Source organism: Carassius carassius, chromosome 8 (assembly GCF_963082965.1).
Source record: "Carassius carassius chromosome 8, fCarCar2.1, whole genome shotgun sequence".
Taxonomy (NCBI): Eukaryota; Metazoa; Chordata; class Actinopteri; order Cypriniformes; family Cyprinidae; genus Carassius; species Carassius carassius.
In genome coordinates, this window is record NC_081762.1 from 9936058 (window position 1) to 9950056 (window position 13999).

Below are 13999 nucleotides of genomic sequence, written 5' to 3' on the forward strand. Positions count from 1 at the left end.
AATCACACATGTCACAGTTCCTTGATTTCAAAGAAAGCTGCAAACTGAACCACTTAGCAACATATTCTTACAGTCTCTTGTGTTTTTCTTTGGTTTTGGAATTAATCTCATTTATATCTGTTCAGGCCATTGCATGCTTGTTTTTCACCCTGTGTTACAGCCCTTTCAAATATCATTTGTCAGGATCCACAGAGATGTGCCTTGGAGATAGATCTGTCTCAGCTGTTTTGTGTAGTGAGGTGAACCTTATTTGTTCAGGCCTCAGATTAAATCATGTGTTTGTGATTGAATTAGCCTGTGATGTTTGGATTCATTATCTGCACCAGAATCACTGAATCTGTGAATTCTTCTAATGCTCGCCGAGATGTTGCTTTCTTAATGTGGTGTCAGGTCATGCTTTTACATGAGGGAAGCCTGTTTGCAAACAGACTTTTACCAAGGAATAATTAATAACAGGTTGATTAAAAATGGAAAATTTTCAGTATTTTTAATTTTCTTTGCACATTCTTTTATGTACTATAGCAGTTTAAGCAGTAATTTAGCTTCGTTCTGATATGAAATGTCAATTTCAAAATCCAGTCAAGTCATGATAATTCAAATCAAGTCCTGCCCTGTATTTTTCTTTCTGAATACATTGGTTCACTCAGAAATGTCATATTATGGAAATCTAAAGGGTTGCAAATAGCAATTCATGTTCAAATTTAAATCACATTTTTGCAAATTTCTATATTTAATATCTCTAAATTTCCCACTTTCATTGTACAGTAGCTATTTAAGCTGTGGCTAGGTAAAATAAATAGAATCAGAATCAGAATGAGCTTTATTGCCAGGTATGTTTACACATACGAGGAATTTGTTTTCGTGACAGAAGCTCCGCAGTACAGCAGAATGACAGCGACAGAACATAAAACACATAATAAAAGAATATAAAAATACAAAAAATACAAATAAGTAGATACATAAATACATAAAAATTATATGTTGGCGTGATGATGAATGATAAATGTGACAATATATTTTGGCCATTCAGAAATATTTCTCTTTATTTTTTTCAATTTGCAGTCATGCATAAATTATAACTACACTTGCTGTACATTTACAGAAATAAGTGGAATAATAATTTATAATAATATAATATATATTTTTAGTATATGTTGATAGCATTTGATTGCATTTTACAGCATGTACAGTTGTGGGCAAACTGAAATGCTCACTAAACTGGGACTGCAACATATCCGAGAACATTATGGAAAATATTTCAGTATATTTGTGTCCAGTTAGTGTCTTCAAGGCACACTTGTGTGATTCAAAACAGCCTTTCTGTAGTATAGATGAGGTCTACCTTCTCAAGTGCCATGTTGTATGGGAGCCATGAACCTCATGAGAAAGATGTGTGACAATAGATCATGTCGACCCAATAACAAGGATGTTTCATAAGAACGCAGCCTTATTCTCCTTACCATTTTCAGTCCTTCCTTCCATGGTTTTATTTTAGAAACTCCTTTTTCATGAATAAAACCGCCACGGTCAATTAGAAGTAGACATTGACGTCACAAGACATTGGAAAACAGAAAAGCAGCCACTATAGAACCACAGGAAATAGGCTAGTACATTTGCTTAATGGAAACGATTCTCCCGAACCTGTTTTAGAGGTCTCTGTCTTACCAAAAAGCATCTGCGTGCGCTGCGCACTGCGATTGGCGCGAACTGTGTTTATTAACAACTAAGCGAGTGAGCTTCTCTCTCAGGTGTTGATATATTTATACACCCCGGGAATGCCGCATCAGCCCTTGTTTCCCCTCTTTGTATTCACACCTGTAGTATACGCTTTGAGAGCGCATCTCTCTTCATTAATTATTACCAAACAATCCTGAAGGAATAAGCTCTCATCTGGAAAGTCGCATGAGGTGGATGCAACCGGAAACCACTTCATGCGGTAAGTGCGTTAGTATTCCAGAAGAACAACAACAACAACAGAAATATGGATAACCCATTTGACTTGAAGCTTCTATAACAATTAACCATTAAACTCTGCAAGTGTCCAAACATAGCCTGTGGGCCAGTCGATATTGCATTAGCTTACCCATGGGCTCGTGGTTTGGAATGCATTTCTGTGTTTGTTGGTTTCAAAACAGGATATTTTGATGTGGAATAGGTGAATGGTTTCACTCTGAATGTGGAGTTTCAAAGGGAGGTACTGGAGATGTTAATACAATTATAACCTCGGTAGATGATTTGCTGTATGGCGCTACAAGCTTCAGGGTCTCGCTATAAACACCAGAGCACCAGTAAAGATTACTGAATATGATTCAATCCCTTATTTCACTCAAATTGGTGTGACAAAACAGCATTACTGTTGTATACACAATGGTTTTGAAAAAAAAAAGTTTGATGTAAAAACTGTAACACTGTGAAATATCATTGCAATTTTAAAATACAGTAGTCAACATTTGAAGTGGATCAAAAAAGTTAATCAAAGTTGTCCTAAGACAAGAATACATTTAGGACAACTCTGATGAAGGGTTTTGAACCACTTCAAACGTTGACTACTGTGTTTTAATATGGCAAAGCAGTTATTATTCCAGTTTCAGTTTTTCTCCAAAAATCATTCTAATGTGCTTGGTTATCAATAATGATTCTTCTTATTATTATCACTATCCTTACTGTATTTTTATTCAAATGTAGCCTTGATAACCATGAGGGGGGAAAGAAAACTTTATCATGTTTAACTGCTTGATCATATACAAAACAGCTAGGAAAAATGATGTGAGACCTTTTGTATTTGCTTGAATTTTTGTCATGAAGTCACAACAGTAGCTGAATAAAGTCTTAAATATTGCACTTGAAATTAACAAGAATACATTGTGTAAATATTACAATTTGAGTAGCAGTTCTAAGTAATAGCTTAAATGTTCTAAAGTCATTTGTTTGAGCCACGGTTTATATTAAGCAATTCTTCTTGTGGAGTGTTTTTAGAACAGCAGACTGTGCTTGTCTTTATATTTTATAACCAATTTCCCCCGAAATCCAAACCAGTCATATACAAGAATCTTCTAGTCCATTTTTTTGGTGGTCTTTCTCATCAAATAAACACTGTTGTTTTGAACTGATTAGCTCTGGGTTATAGAACTGCACGTCATGATAAACTTACTTTAGATGTGAGATGCTTTTGGGAAAGAGCGAGGAAAAACTGTGAATTGATGAGAAAGATGAAAAGAGAGAAGCAGGGATAAATGGGGTATGAAAAGGAGCTGTATTGGATGTATTATTCTCAAGAACAACTTATTTTCTTGCCTATTAATTTCAGACTGAATATGCTGTGTGATAAAATAAGGTCTTGTTTTGTGGTAAAAAAAAAAAAAAAAAAAAAGAGAAGAAGAGAGAATGCAACTTCATCACAGATAAAACCTAAGGTGACACCAAAGCCAAGTTAATATAATTACAGTCCTTTTTTCCTGCAACAGATCACATCCATCTTTTGTGAATAATTGCGTCTGGGGAGAAAAAGGGGAACAATGACATTGAACAAAGCTATGGGCTTCGGCACAGACTCTGTGTGGTGAAATGATTTAATGTTTTAAAAGCATCTTGTTGGATGTAGTCCAAAACATTAAAAAGGTTCAGCATTATTTCGTATTAATATCCCTATGCATTTATTTATTTTTGCAGTGTATTTTATTTATATATAATTAATATTTTCATCTCTTATATTGAAAAATATCTATGTATTTTATGTTTTTATGAATTATATTTCATTTAAAATTTGGCAAAATTAGCAAAAGATGCGTTTTGGTGCCATTGATAGGGTTTGTGAAACAACTTGTATGCAAGTGAGTGAAGGGATGTGACAAACTTAGACCATCCCTGTTATAATGAACACAGCACAGTGGCAGAAGGTGTGTGGTCTGCAGGACAGATAGGTTGTAGCACAGTGATAATCATATCTAACTGAATGTTTCAAATTATGGACCTTTCAACAAGCCTGAAAGCTGTTAGAGAGACTATGGTGAGCAATTTGCACAATTGCTGGTTGTAGGTTTATATTTAGAGCTACTCTTTAATTAGTATAATTTTCAGCATATTTTGAGGCTCATATATGCTTTATTGGAGCGTGTGTAGATTTCTTTTGTCCTAGATTTTGCGTTGGAATGCACTGCATGAAGCTAGTTATACCTACTAAAATCCTTTTTCTATTGCGTCAGGCGAAGGAATCGAAGTTGTTACTTTCAGTTAAAGAAGCAAATTGCTTTTTACAAAGAGGTGTTATATATATATATATATATATATATATATATACAGTATTATATTGTGGTATATTATTAAAATAATTTTTTAAATTTATTATACTTTAAATTATCATTTATTATCATTTCATTTTTAGGATCATTATCACATGATCCTTTAAAAATCATTCTAATATGATGATTCATTAAAGTTTGGAAACAGTTCTGCTGCTTAATATTTTTTTCAGAACATGTGATACTTTTTTAGGATGCTTTGATGAATATAAAGTATACACTACTGGTCAGTAATTTTTTTTCTTTCTTTTTTTTTTTAAATAAAATCAATACTTTTATTCAGCAAGGATGTGTTAATTTGCTAAAAAGTGATAGTAAAGAAAATATATTATTAGAATATATATTATAAAAAACAATTATTTTGAATAAATGCAGTTCTTTTTAACCTTTTATTCATCAAATATATTCGACAGCAGAACTGTTTCCAACACTCATAATAAATCAGAACATTAGAATGATTTCTAAATGATCATGTGATAGACTGGATGTTACATGTGACACTGAAGGCTGGATATATATATATATGTATTTATGATAGGTAAAAATTGTTAGCCTGAATGCACTGTAAGTCGCTTTGAATAAAATGGTCTGCTAAATGCATAAATATATAATATTTAATTTAAGACACCACTGTCAGATTTTATTGCTGATTTAATGTTATTAAAACACAAACTTGACACAATTGTATGCCAGCATAAAAAAATAAAAATTCTGCCCAAGGTGCTTCCAATGTTTCTTTTATTAGTTGACTTTTATTATTATGTAACTGGTAATGATACTTATAAATAACTTTCATATTTTTTGATAGTCACTTCTCTGTTTTCTTTTCATTCTAACTGAAGACAGCATAACAGTTTAACTTCAGGCCTTTCCCATTTTTACATTTTTTTTTTTCTTTGAAGACCATTTTGATGTTTTTTTTTTTTTTTTGCATGATTAAATGCATGTGTTTGCAATATATATATTTCAATATGTTTTAATTGCCCGTGGACTTCATTTTAGGTGAAGTCTAGACATCAAATTTTCAACATGCATGATATCTTGGCAGCTGTGTTGTAGCAATGGTTACATAAACACCATAATGCTGTGTAATTACAGTAATTTCATCTTCTTTTATTCAGTGGAGTTGAATAATCTGACAATGAATTTACTTCAACTTCTGATATTCAGTCTGAGATAATTTGAATGATGATAAGGCCATTACTATCATTACAAGCAGAATCTAATTTTAAAACTGACAGGGGACATAATATGTGGATAATACTGTGCTAAGAGGAAGAAGAAAAGGTAAAAGCAGAGCTAATTAAAGGGACCAACAGAAAATGTATCACTTACAGGAGGTAATATAGCCTTGACCTTTTGCATGAACAAAAAGCTAAGTTTCCAAAAGATCTGCATCAAGCAGAATTGTTTAGGCTCCAGATTTTATATTTATTTAATACTCATTATTTACATTTTTACATTTCGATTTTTTTTTATTTAAAGGGATAGTTCACCCTAAAATAACAATTCTTTCATCATTTACTCACCCCATCCAAACCTGTGTGACTTTTTGTACGAGATATTTTGAAGAACAATGGGGTCCAAACAATAGTTTCAGTTTGAGACCACCATTTTCTGTTTTTCTTTTTTTCAGTTGACAAAACTGGCCTTTCTTAAATCCACTTGAGCACATGAACATCTGTGTTTGCTAGAATGTAATTTGATAATGCACTTGGGATTTGTTTTTTCTAATATACTGAATAAAGGAAGAATAGCAATGTTGAATTAGGCTCAAGGTGCCTACTTACTGAATTGTATTTAATGTTTTATGTGTTTCTTCTGCTGAGCTTGCCAGTATAGGAACACAGTGGTCAGTCTTTTAAATATCTTTTCGTTCTTTCATCCATTTGCCACAATGTTGAATTGATTAGCTGAGTATTTTGTATGAATGGAGGTAGTTGGCACTCGGTTTCTGAAAGTTAACTTCATGTAGCAGTAGAAATGTGCTAGTCACAGTATAATTAAGTTTAAATAGACCAATTAGACATCAGTGCAGCATTATGCAGAGCATTATTCAGTACTGTTTGAAAATTCATGTAAATCAGAAAAGATTTTCAGAAACTGCCACTATTGTAAGGATATAAAATAATAATTAATTTAACATAATTGTGAGTCTTACATGAACCAGTAGATTTATTTTATTCAGAAATATGTTTGAAAATAGATGTAGATATATCTGCTTTAGTTAACCCCTGGAGAATAACACAAATGCAAAATAGCAAATATACATATCATAGTTATAATATGGATACTAATGTGTTTGATTGAATAATTCAACATCAAATATATCAACGGTAATGGCAAGCATTCACCAAACGGAGACAACAATTACAGCACAATTTAAAGAAAAGAGCTCAAAATCTATATATGATATGCATTAACACTTCAGAACACTAGAAACCATCTCTCTGTGTAGAGACAAGTGTCAAACACATTTGTATGACTGTAACTTTCAAAAAACTTCTGTTTAAACTGAACTTGCCTATTCACTAAAATATCACTAAAATAGCCTATTCATTGACAACGAACAGCAAAACTGACAAGCCGTCAAAACAAAACGGGGAGCATTTTTCACATCAAGAACACTAAGATATTATATTATATTCAAAACCTAAAACATATTAATGTAGAATAATTTAATACACAGTCAGATGTGATAAATATACAGAAAACAAGACATTTAACCATGTACAAAGCCATGTGGTGGGATTTAGCTTATCGGCTAGTATGACGTTCACAAATACAATCATATGCTGTCTACCCATTTATGATACAAGAGAAGGAACAATGGTGAAGGATTCATTCATCAGATGAAGTATTTTTAGACATTTTTTCATACATTCAATTACTCAGTAATCTAGGTTAGCTTTACTCAAAAATGACATAATAATTATATTTAAAGCTGAATACATGTTAAAATTCTTTATTCTATCCTGGTTTATATGCTGAGTAGTCATTAAATATAAGTAAGACATAGTACACACAATGTTTTTTTTTTTTTGCATTTCTCTGAAGGTTTTAGCTGCAGGGATTAGCGACATTGGCTCAACCAATAGCACAGGTTTGGGGCGGGACTATTTGTTTTATATGACCATTGGCAATCAAGGGGAGTGTTTGGGAAACGTGTGAGAAAACAATGATTATTCATGCATTTCTAGTTGCAGTGTTGCCAAGTGTGTGGTTTTCCCACAGAATTGGGCTACTTTTACTCTGTTGCCGCAGGTTGTTTCTTATGACGAGTTCACACTGCACAATTTTCAAAGTCGTCGGATCGCCATTGTTTTCACACTGCATGACAATCCCAGGTAGCATTCAGTTGCTGTTGTGTTCACACTGCATGAAGGCGACATGAGGTTATACATTGCATGACTGAAGAATCGCAGACAGCTCTGTCTGGTCTGCACACTGTTTCACAACCAAACGCATGCGAGAAGTGATAAGGAAATAACGCAAAATCACGCATGAGATCAGAGTTCTTGCACGAGACCGGAAATGTTCACAAATTTTTTTTCTTCATTTCTTGTGTCCAAACTGACAGAGAAGGAGCTTTTCTCGGAGCCAAAGCCATGCGTGCTGATATTGTGTTCTATAACTCCTCCCTGAACTTCCCGCTGCCCTGTATCTTGCTCTCTCATTGGCTGTAGGTTATTGCCGATGTATTTTCAGTCAGAACTTATTTCACACAGAAGGAGATTCTGATCGCATCTGATAATTCACACTGCATGATTGTCACTTGTGTGAACGAGCACAGATTTGCCTCTGAATTCAGGCATTTCGCAAAACCTTACGGTGAGTGAAAATCGGTGCTAAAATCGTGCAGAGTGATCTCACCTCCCCCAGAATCTGATTTCAACGTTTTTTACAGTAAAAAAAACAAGCTTTATTAGCAGTTAGAATGGTTTTGTTTTGCACACCTGGCAACCCTGTCCAGCTGGTGGAGCTAATGCACATCAAATAACATATTATATCATATATTCAGCTTCAGATTTTACATAAATGCTGTTGATGTAAAAATATAATATCTATTTAATCTTTTATTCATGCAGCTGTTCATTAATTCTCTTATTTACATTCTGTTTACATAAAAAGGTGCTCATAAACTTCTAGTCAAAATTTTCAATCAGAATGCCAATGACTTTCACATATCAAAATGACCAAAAAACAAACAAACTATGCATTAATTTTTAGTTTAGATGGAAAACGTTGTGTAATATATAAATATATGTGGGATGTGAACTAAGTTAACTCTTATTCAACATTCCTGAAACTACTGCAACAGCAGAATAAAGCAGTTTCAGCTTTTTTTCCCAGGGGTCTGCAGGGGGAAAAGGCCATTCATTAATCACAATGGCAACCCCTAAAGATATTTTCAGATCAATATGTACTTCAGTTTACCCTGCATTACATATGCAGTACACAGTGATTTTAATTAAGAATCATGACTCCAGCAGATAATGCAACTATGCAACTTATGTAATGGTGGTTTAATTTTTATATTCTAAAGAGCTGTTTGGCAAGTGAACAAGACAGAAAGATGAATTTGACTGTATTGAGCATGCTTTTTGTTTAGATCAAGATAAAGTGAAACTTTCAAAGTGCTGTTTCTGCAGTTCAGTGTGTAGTGTTATGTTAGATCTGTAGTATTCTGAGATTTATGGTGTGTCGCTGTTGTGAGTTTATCAGGCCTGACTGAAAGTCTCCTTCCTAAAGTCAGAGTCCTCTGGATACAGAAGCTTCTTATCAGGAAAAAGCTCATCTGTCGGTGTCAAATCGTCTATCTCGGTTGAAAAATGCCCTGTGCTTTCCACCGTTGACGTTTCCTTGGCAACACTGTAGGTTAGTGCCACACTATAGGCTGCCTTTGTCGCCTGGACATTGGGTCCGCAGCGGCAGAGCCTTCGGAAGGCGGCGCGGAACTTCTGAGACATGGCGTTGTAGATCAGAGGGTTGATGGCGCTGTTGAGGTACACACATGTGCGGCAGAACAGCAGAAACCAGGTGTCCAGGTAGGCCTCTTGCAGAAAGGAGTTCACCACCACCAGAGTGCGGTACGGCATCCACAGCACAGCGAACAGAACAACCACCACTGCCAGCATTTTTGTTACCTTTCAGGAAGAAATCACCGTAACAGTGTTATGAAACCCATATCAGTTCAGTGTAAATCATGTTTTTTTTTTAATGACATATCTATTTATGTATCTGTCAGTCTGTCTGTCTAGCGGTGTAGACTGATAGGTCTTTATCTATCTATCTAAGAACTATCAGTCTATACAGATAGATAGACTGATAGATCTATCTATCTGTCTGTCTGTCTGTCTGTATAGACTGCTAGGTATATCTATCTGTCCGTCTGTATAGACTGAGAGGTGTCTGTCTGTCTGTCTGTCTGTCTATCTATCTATCTAGATAGATAGATGGATAGATAGACTAATAGATATATGTATGTCTGTCTATCTATCTATCTGTCTGTCTGTATAGACTGATAGGTCTCTATCTATCCATCGATCCATCCATCCATCCTAGTAAAGACTGATAGATCTATGTCTGTCTGTCTATCTTTCTATCTAGAAGGATGGATGATCTATTCAGTAATCTATTTTTTATTTCAATCAAGCTGAAAAAAACATTAAATGTGTAATTTTGCTGTATTTAATCATTTTATTTCAATTCATGCAGAATTCAGGAAAAGAAGAACAAACGTAGCCTACGTCTCAATTTTTTTGAATGCCACTTTCGACTACATTCAGAGCATATTTTCATGTTTTAAATCTACTTCAGATGTTCCTCTCACCTGTCTCCTGGATGCTGCGGTCGTGCTGGAGCAGCGGCTGGAGTTATTCATCTTGTACTTTTGGGCTTTGGAGAAGTTGTAATGCCCGTTCTTGTCCTCCTTGGGGTCCGATGGAAGAGGATTAAGAAACAAGATTCTCGCAATGAGGCCGTACAGGACAGTAGCAAGAGTGAGTGGCAGAACAAAAAAGATGCCAAAATCGAAAAAATATATGGGTAGGTAAAGGTTTCTGGACACTTTGTAAGCGCACGTTATTATAGTCACATCTTTGTAGAGCACCTGTTGAATATCGGACAGGTAAAACCACATTACGCAGTAAAGCGACGTGAAAATCCAAACTCCCAAAATAATTTTCTTCGCGCGAGACAGTGTGCATAAAAACTGCGCTTTGATCGGGTGACATATAGCGATGTATCTCTCTATAGTGAACGCTGTTATGGAGCACGAGGATGCGTTGATTCCTAGATACTGGAAGTATGTGATGCACAAGCATCCCGCGTGCCCAAAAATCCATGAACCGAACAAACTGTCCGCTATGGTCGGCAGACCTGCTGCGATCAACACCATCAGGTCTGCGACAGCCAAACTAACCAGATAGCCATTGGTCGGGGTCCGCATATGTTTGGTGGTGAGGACCACCAGGATGACCATCACGTTTCCAACTATCCCGAGAGCGCATATGAGGAAAACTATGAGGACGCTGATCACCTTGTATTTGACACTGCGGTCAGTCCAAGTTTCCAGAGTATCGTTGAATACTGTCAAGTTCTCCATTCTCAAAAAAAAAAAAAAAAAAGTTCAGAAAATCAGATTAAAAAGGCTTTTAGTTGAGTTGACACAGCTTAATTAAATGCGGCTCATCCCTCTTAGAACTTTAATTTGCGTCTCCAGTTCTTGTTTAGTTATTGGTCATCAAAAAAACACTAATTTATATTAGCTTACAATATAAATCATAACATAAATCGACTTCCGGAGTTGATTCTCCTCTAAATGTAATGGAATAGAATGAAGACAGATGTGCTCTCTGCTGCTGCTGTAGATCAAATGATGGATCTCATGAACACGGTGCTGAATTTAGTCTCGCTTTGGCTGCGTGATCCGAAAAGGGGGCGTTTCACGCACGCATTCAGTTCAGTTAAACGAAAACCTGGCATAATACTTCGAGTCTTATACAATATCTTATGACCTTGGTTAATTTTTATGAAAGATTTTATGGTCCTATTAATGTCCTGTGTCACTGATATGCGACACAAGTTTTGATTTAAAGATAAGGTTTAAATCGATCCATCGGATGGATTGTTTATCGCTCTTATTCAGGCACGTGACTTGATTTAATATTTTTCCTTATTTGTGTAGGCTAGCTATATAGTCTGAGAATGAAGACATTTTAAAGGCACTTGTCAGAAGTAAATGAAAATAAGTTTTAAACATGTATGTGACCAAATCTTAAATAATTAAGTAAATAACAATAATAATAAAAATGCTCGAGCAGCGTGTTGCTGTACCTTAACGCGATGTGCAAGCGTCAATTTATTAAACACAAAATTCTGCAGATTATTTGTATGTGTTCGTTCCAATATACAACATTTTTTATGTTTTCCATGTAGTTTTAATTAAATATTTAAAATAAATATTCAATATGTCTTAACCATAATACTTAAGCTTTTGAGTATTGTTTTTTCATCAGCATCTATTTGACATTATGAAGTTTAATTAATGTAGGCTATCCATAAATTGTAAGAATGGTTAAATTTAATGTGAAAGGCCTTAGGATGCAATTGATCAAATGGCATTTACATAAAATGTAAAAGCTTGATACAACAAACCAGGACATTTTTGACATTGTTGTCCCCTCTTTGGTCAAAACCCATTTTCAATTCATTTCATTTTAGGCACACTCTGTTAGACTAGAAATAGCTCAGCCTGTTATAATGACCAAGAAATCTTCTCATTTGGCTCAGACAGGAGCTGTTTCCAGGTGACACATGAATGACAGTGTTAATGCTTGAAACTTCTCTGAGCCATAGGTCTCTGTCTTCAATTTGGCCTATGAAATTTAATCCCATCACTTCACTGAATTATTAGCATGCAGGTGCGAGAGCAAGAGTCTGCATGGCAAATCTTAAACAATAAGTTCAGAGGTGTGCATTATATTATATTATATTATATTATATTATATTATTCTTTCTACATTGTTGTTGTGGTCCCACAGTGCATTATCTCAGAGAACAAATAGTTAAAACAATAACATTAGCTTATGTAACGTATCGTGACGTTCCTGTGACAATTTCCTTTTTTTGCCTATTTTTTTATTTTTTTTTTTACTCCATAACATTTGGCAACTATTTTAACAACCATGTAAGGTTTCTTTAATTCTTTATAAGAGTAATTGACTCATGTGGGACAGCACAGTTGCTCTATTATGAACATGAGAAAAGCTCTCCTCCTCACCAACTGTGCTTATGGCATACAGACAGAAGAGACCTTACCGTGCCAAGCCACTTCAGCATTTATTTAGGGGTCTGTTTCCAAGGGAAACCGAGAGAGGAGTTCACAACCCAATTAGCTGGTGGAGTGGCACCACTGGGACAATGTCACGATTATGTCAAAATTGATTGATCCATATTCTTATATCATTAATTTAAAACTGAAATGGCTTGAGATGAATTACGTTTTTAAATGATCTTTACCATCACAGACTGACCAGTGCTTCATGAAATGAAGACTACTTAAAATGCAAATGATGTTTAGTGTCTGGCAAAGCAGCATAATGCGTGTGGATGACTTGAGAAATTTGGTTCCACTTTTGTGCTTTGCTGCTCTCTTGTGTCAAAGGAAGGAACTGCAGTGAATGAGACTGACATGCACTGGACATGCTTTTAATTCAACCGTTATGCAGATATTATAAAAATGACATTATCATTGCAAAAAAAACTGAAAACATAAAACATTTATTTCATATTTCACAAAATACTTATAGATAACTTTGCATTGGTGTTTATGTTCAGCTTATTTAAAAAATGTGTATAGTTTGGATCATTTCTATACATTTTCGTATTTCAATCATATGTCTTCTAATTCATAATCTCATCATTTAAAGATAAAAATCATTTGAGGTTTTCCTATGTTTTAGTATAGGATTTGAGGAATTATGTGATGTTTTCTGATTCATTTTTCTCATCTTAAAACATTTCTTTCTATGTGATAACACTGAGAAGCATCCATTGATAATATCCACATTTTAAAGTATGTGTGAACTTTAGGTGTTGAGCTTGCAAAATGCTTAAAATTCACAGTCAAAGCTGTTACAAGCAGCTAAAATCAAGTACTGTACTCCATGGGTAAAATGTCTATGTTGCTCAGCAAGTTTACATTTAAAAGTAAATTAAAAGTAATAAAGTAAAACATTTCTTGCAATATGTTTTTACATTGATTTATTTAGTCCTTTATTACTGACATTAGGCCTATTTTCTTTTCTTAAGTAAGCATTTTTTCTATTCTTTGTTCACTTACCTTCGTAGAGATGATCTTGATCATCTAATTTTTAAATCACTGATGTTTTAATGTTAAAGCTCCAGCCAGAAGTACATGATATGACATATTTCACATCAAATCTCATTAAAGTATCATTAGAATGAGAGCACTTATTCCAAATTCATATTCTCATTACGTTGTTGCTTCACATCTATAGCTGAATATTATACTGTTCCTATAATTCAGTAGCTGTCGGCTGGGTTGTAAAACAGGTCCAAGTGTATAAAGTGGGTCTTGGAGTTCAAGGCTCTTTCAAGGGCCATAAGTGAAGCCAAAAGCAGAGACCCAGTGGCTGGATGGTCTTGCAGAGTCCCACCAGAGTCATGACTCAAGG

The 13999-nt window shown here is 34.7% G+C and overlaps 1 protein-coding gene across 1 annotated transcript; it reads right to left on the reverse strand.

Moving 5' to 3' along the window:
* Positions 1-8583: 8583 nt before the first annotated feature.
* On the reverse strand, positions 8584-11019 carry trhrb (thyrotropin-releasing hormone receptor b). The gene is made up of 2 exons (XM_059555245.1): positions 10132-11019; positions 8584-9445 (listed from the first exon to the last, which is right to left on the reverse strand). Exons 1-2 carry the CDS (start codon positions 10903-10905, stop codon positions 9020-9022), a joined length of 1200 nt encoding a protein of 399 aa, XP_059411228.1. The 5' UTR covers positions 10906-11019; the 3' UTR covers positions 8584-9019.
* Positions 11020-13999: the final 2980 nt, after the last annotated feature.

Bases quoted from the DNA above. Each gene is read 5' to 3' on its own strand.
- trhrb (XM_059555245.1), bottom strand. From the start codon at position 10,905: ATGGAGAACTTGACAGTATTCAACGATACTCTGGAAACTTGGACTGAC. The intron at 9,446-10,131 runs GTGAGAGGAACA...TCTTCCTGAAAG, and splicing joins CCGCAGCATCCAGGAGACAG to GTAACAAAAATGCTGGCAGT.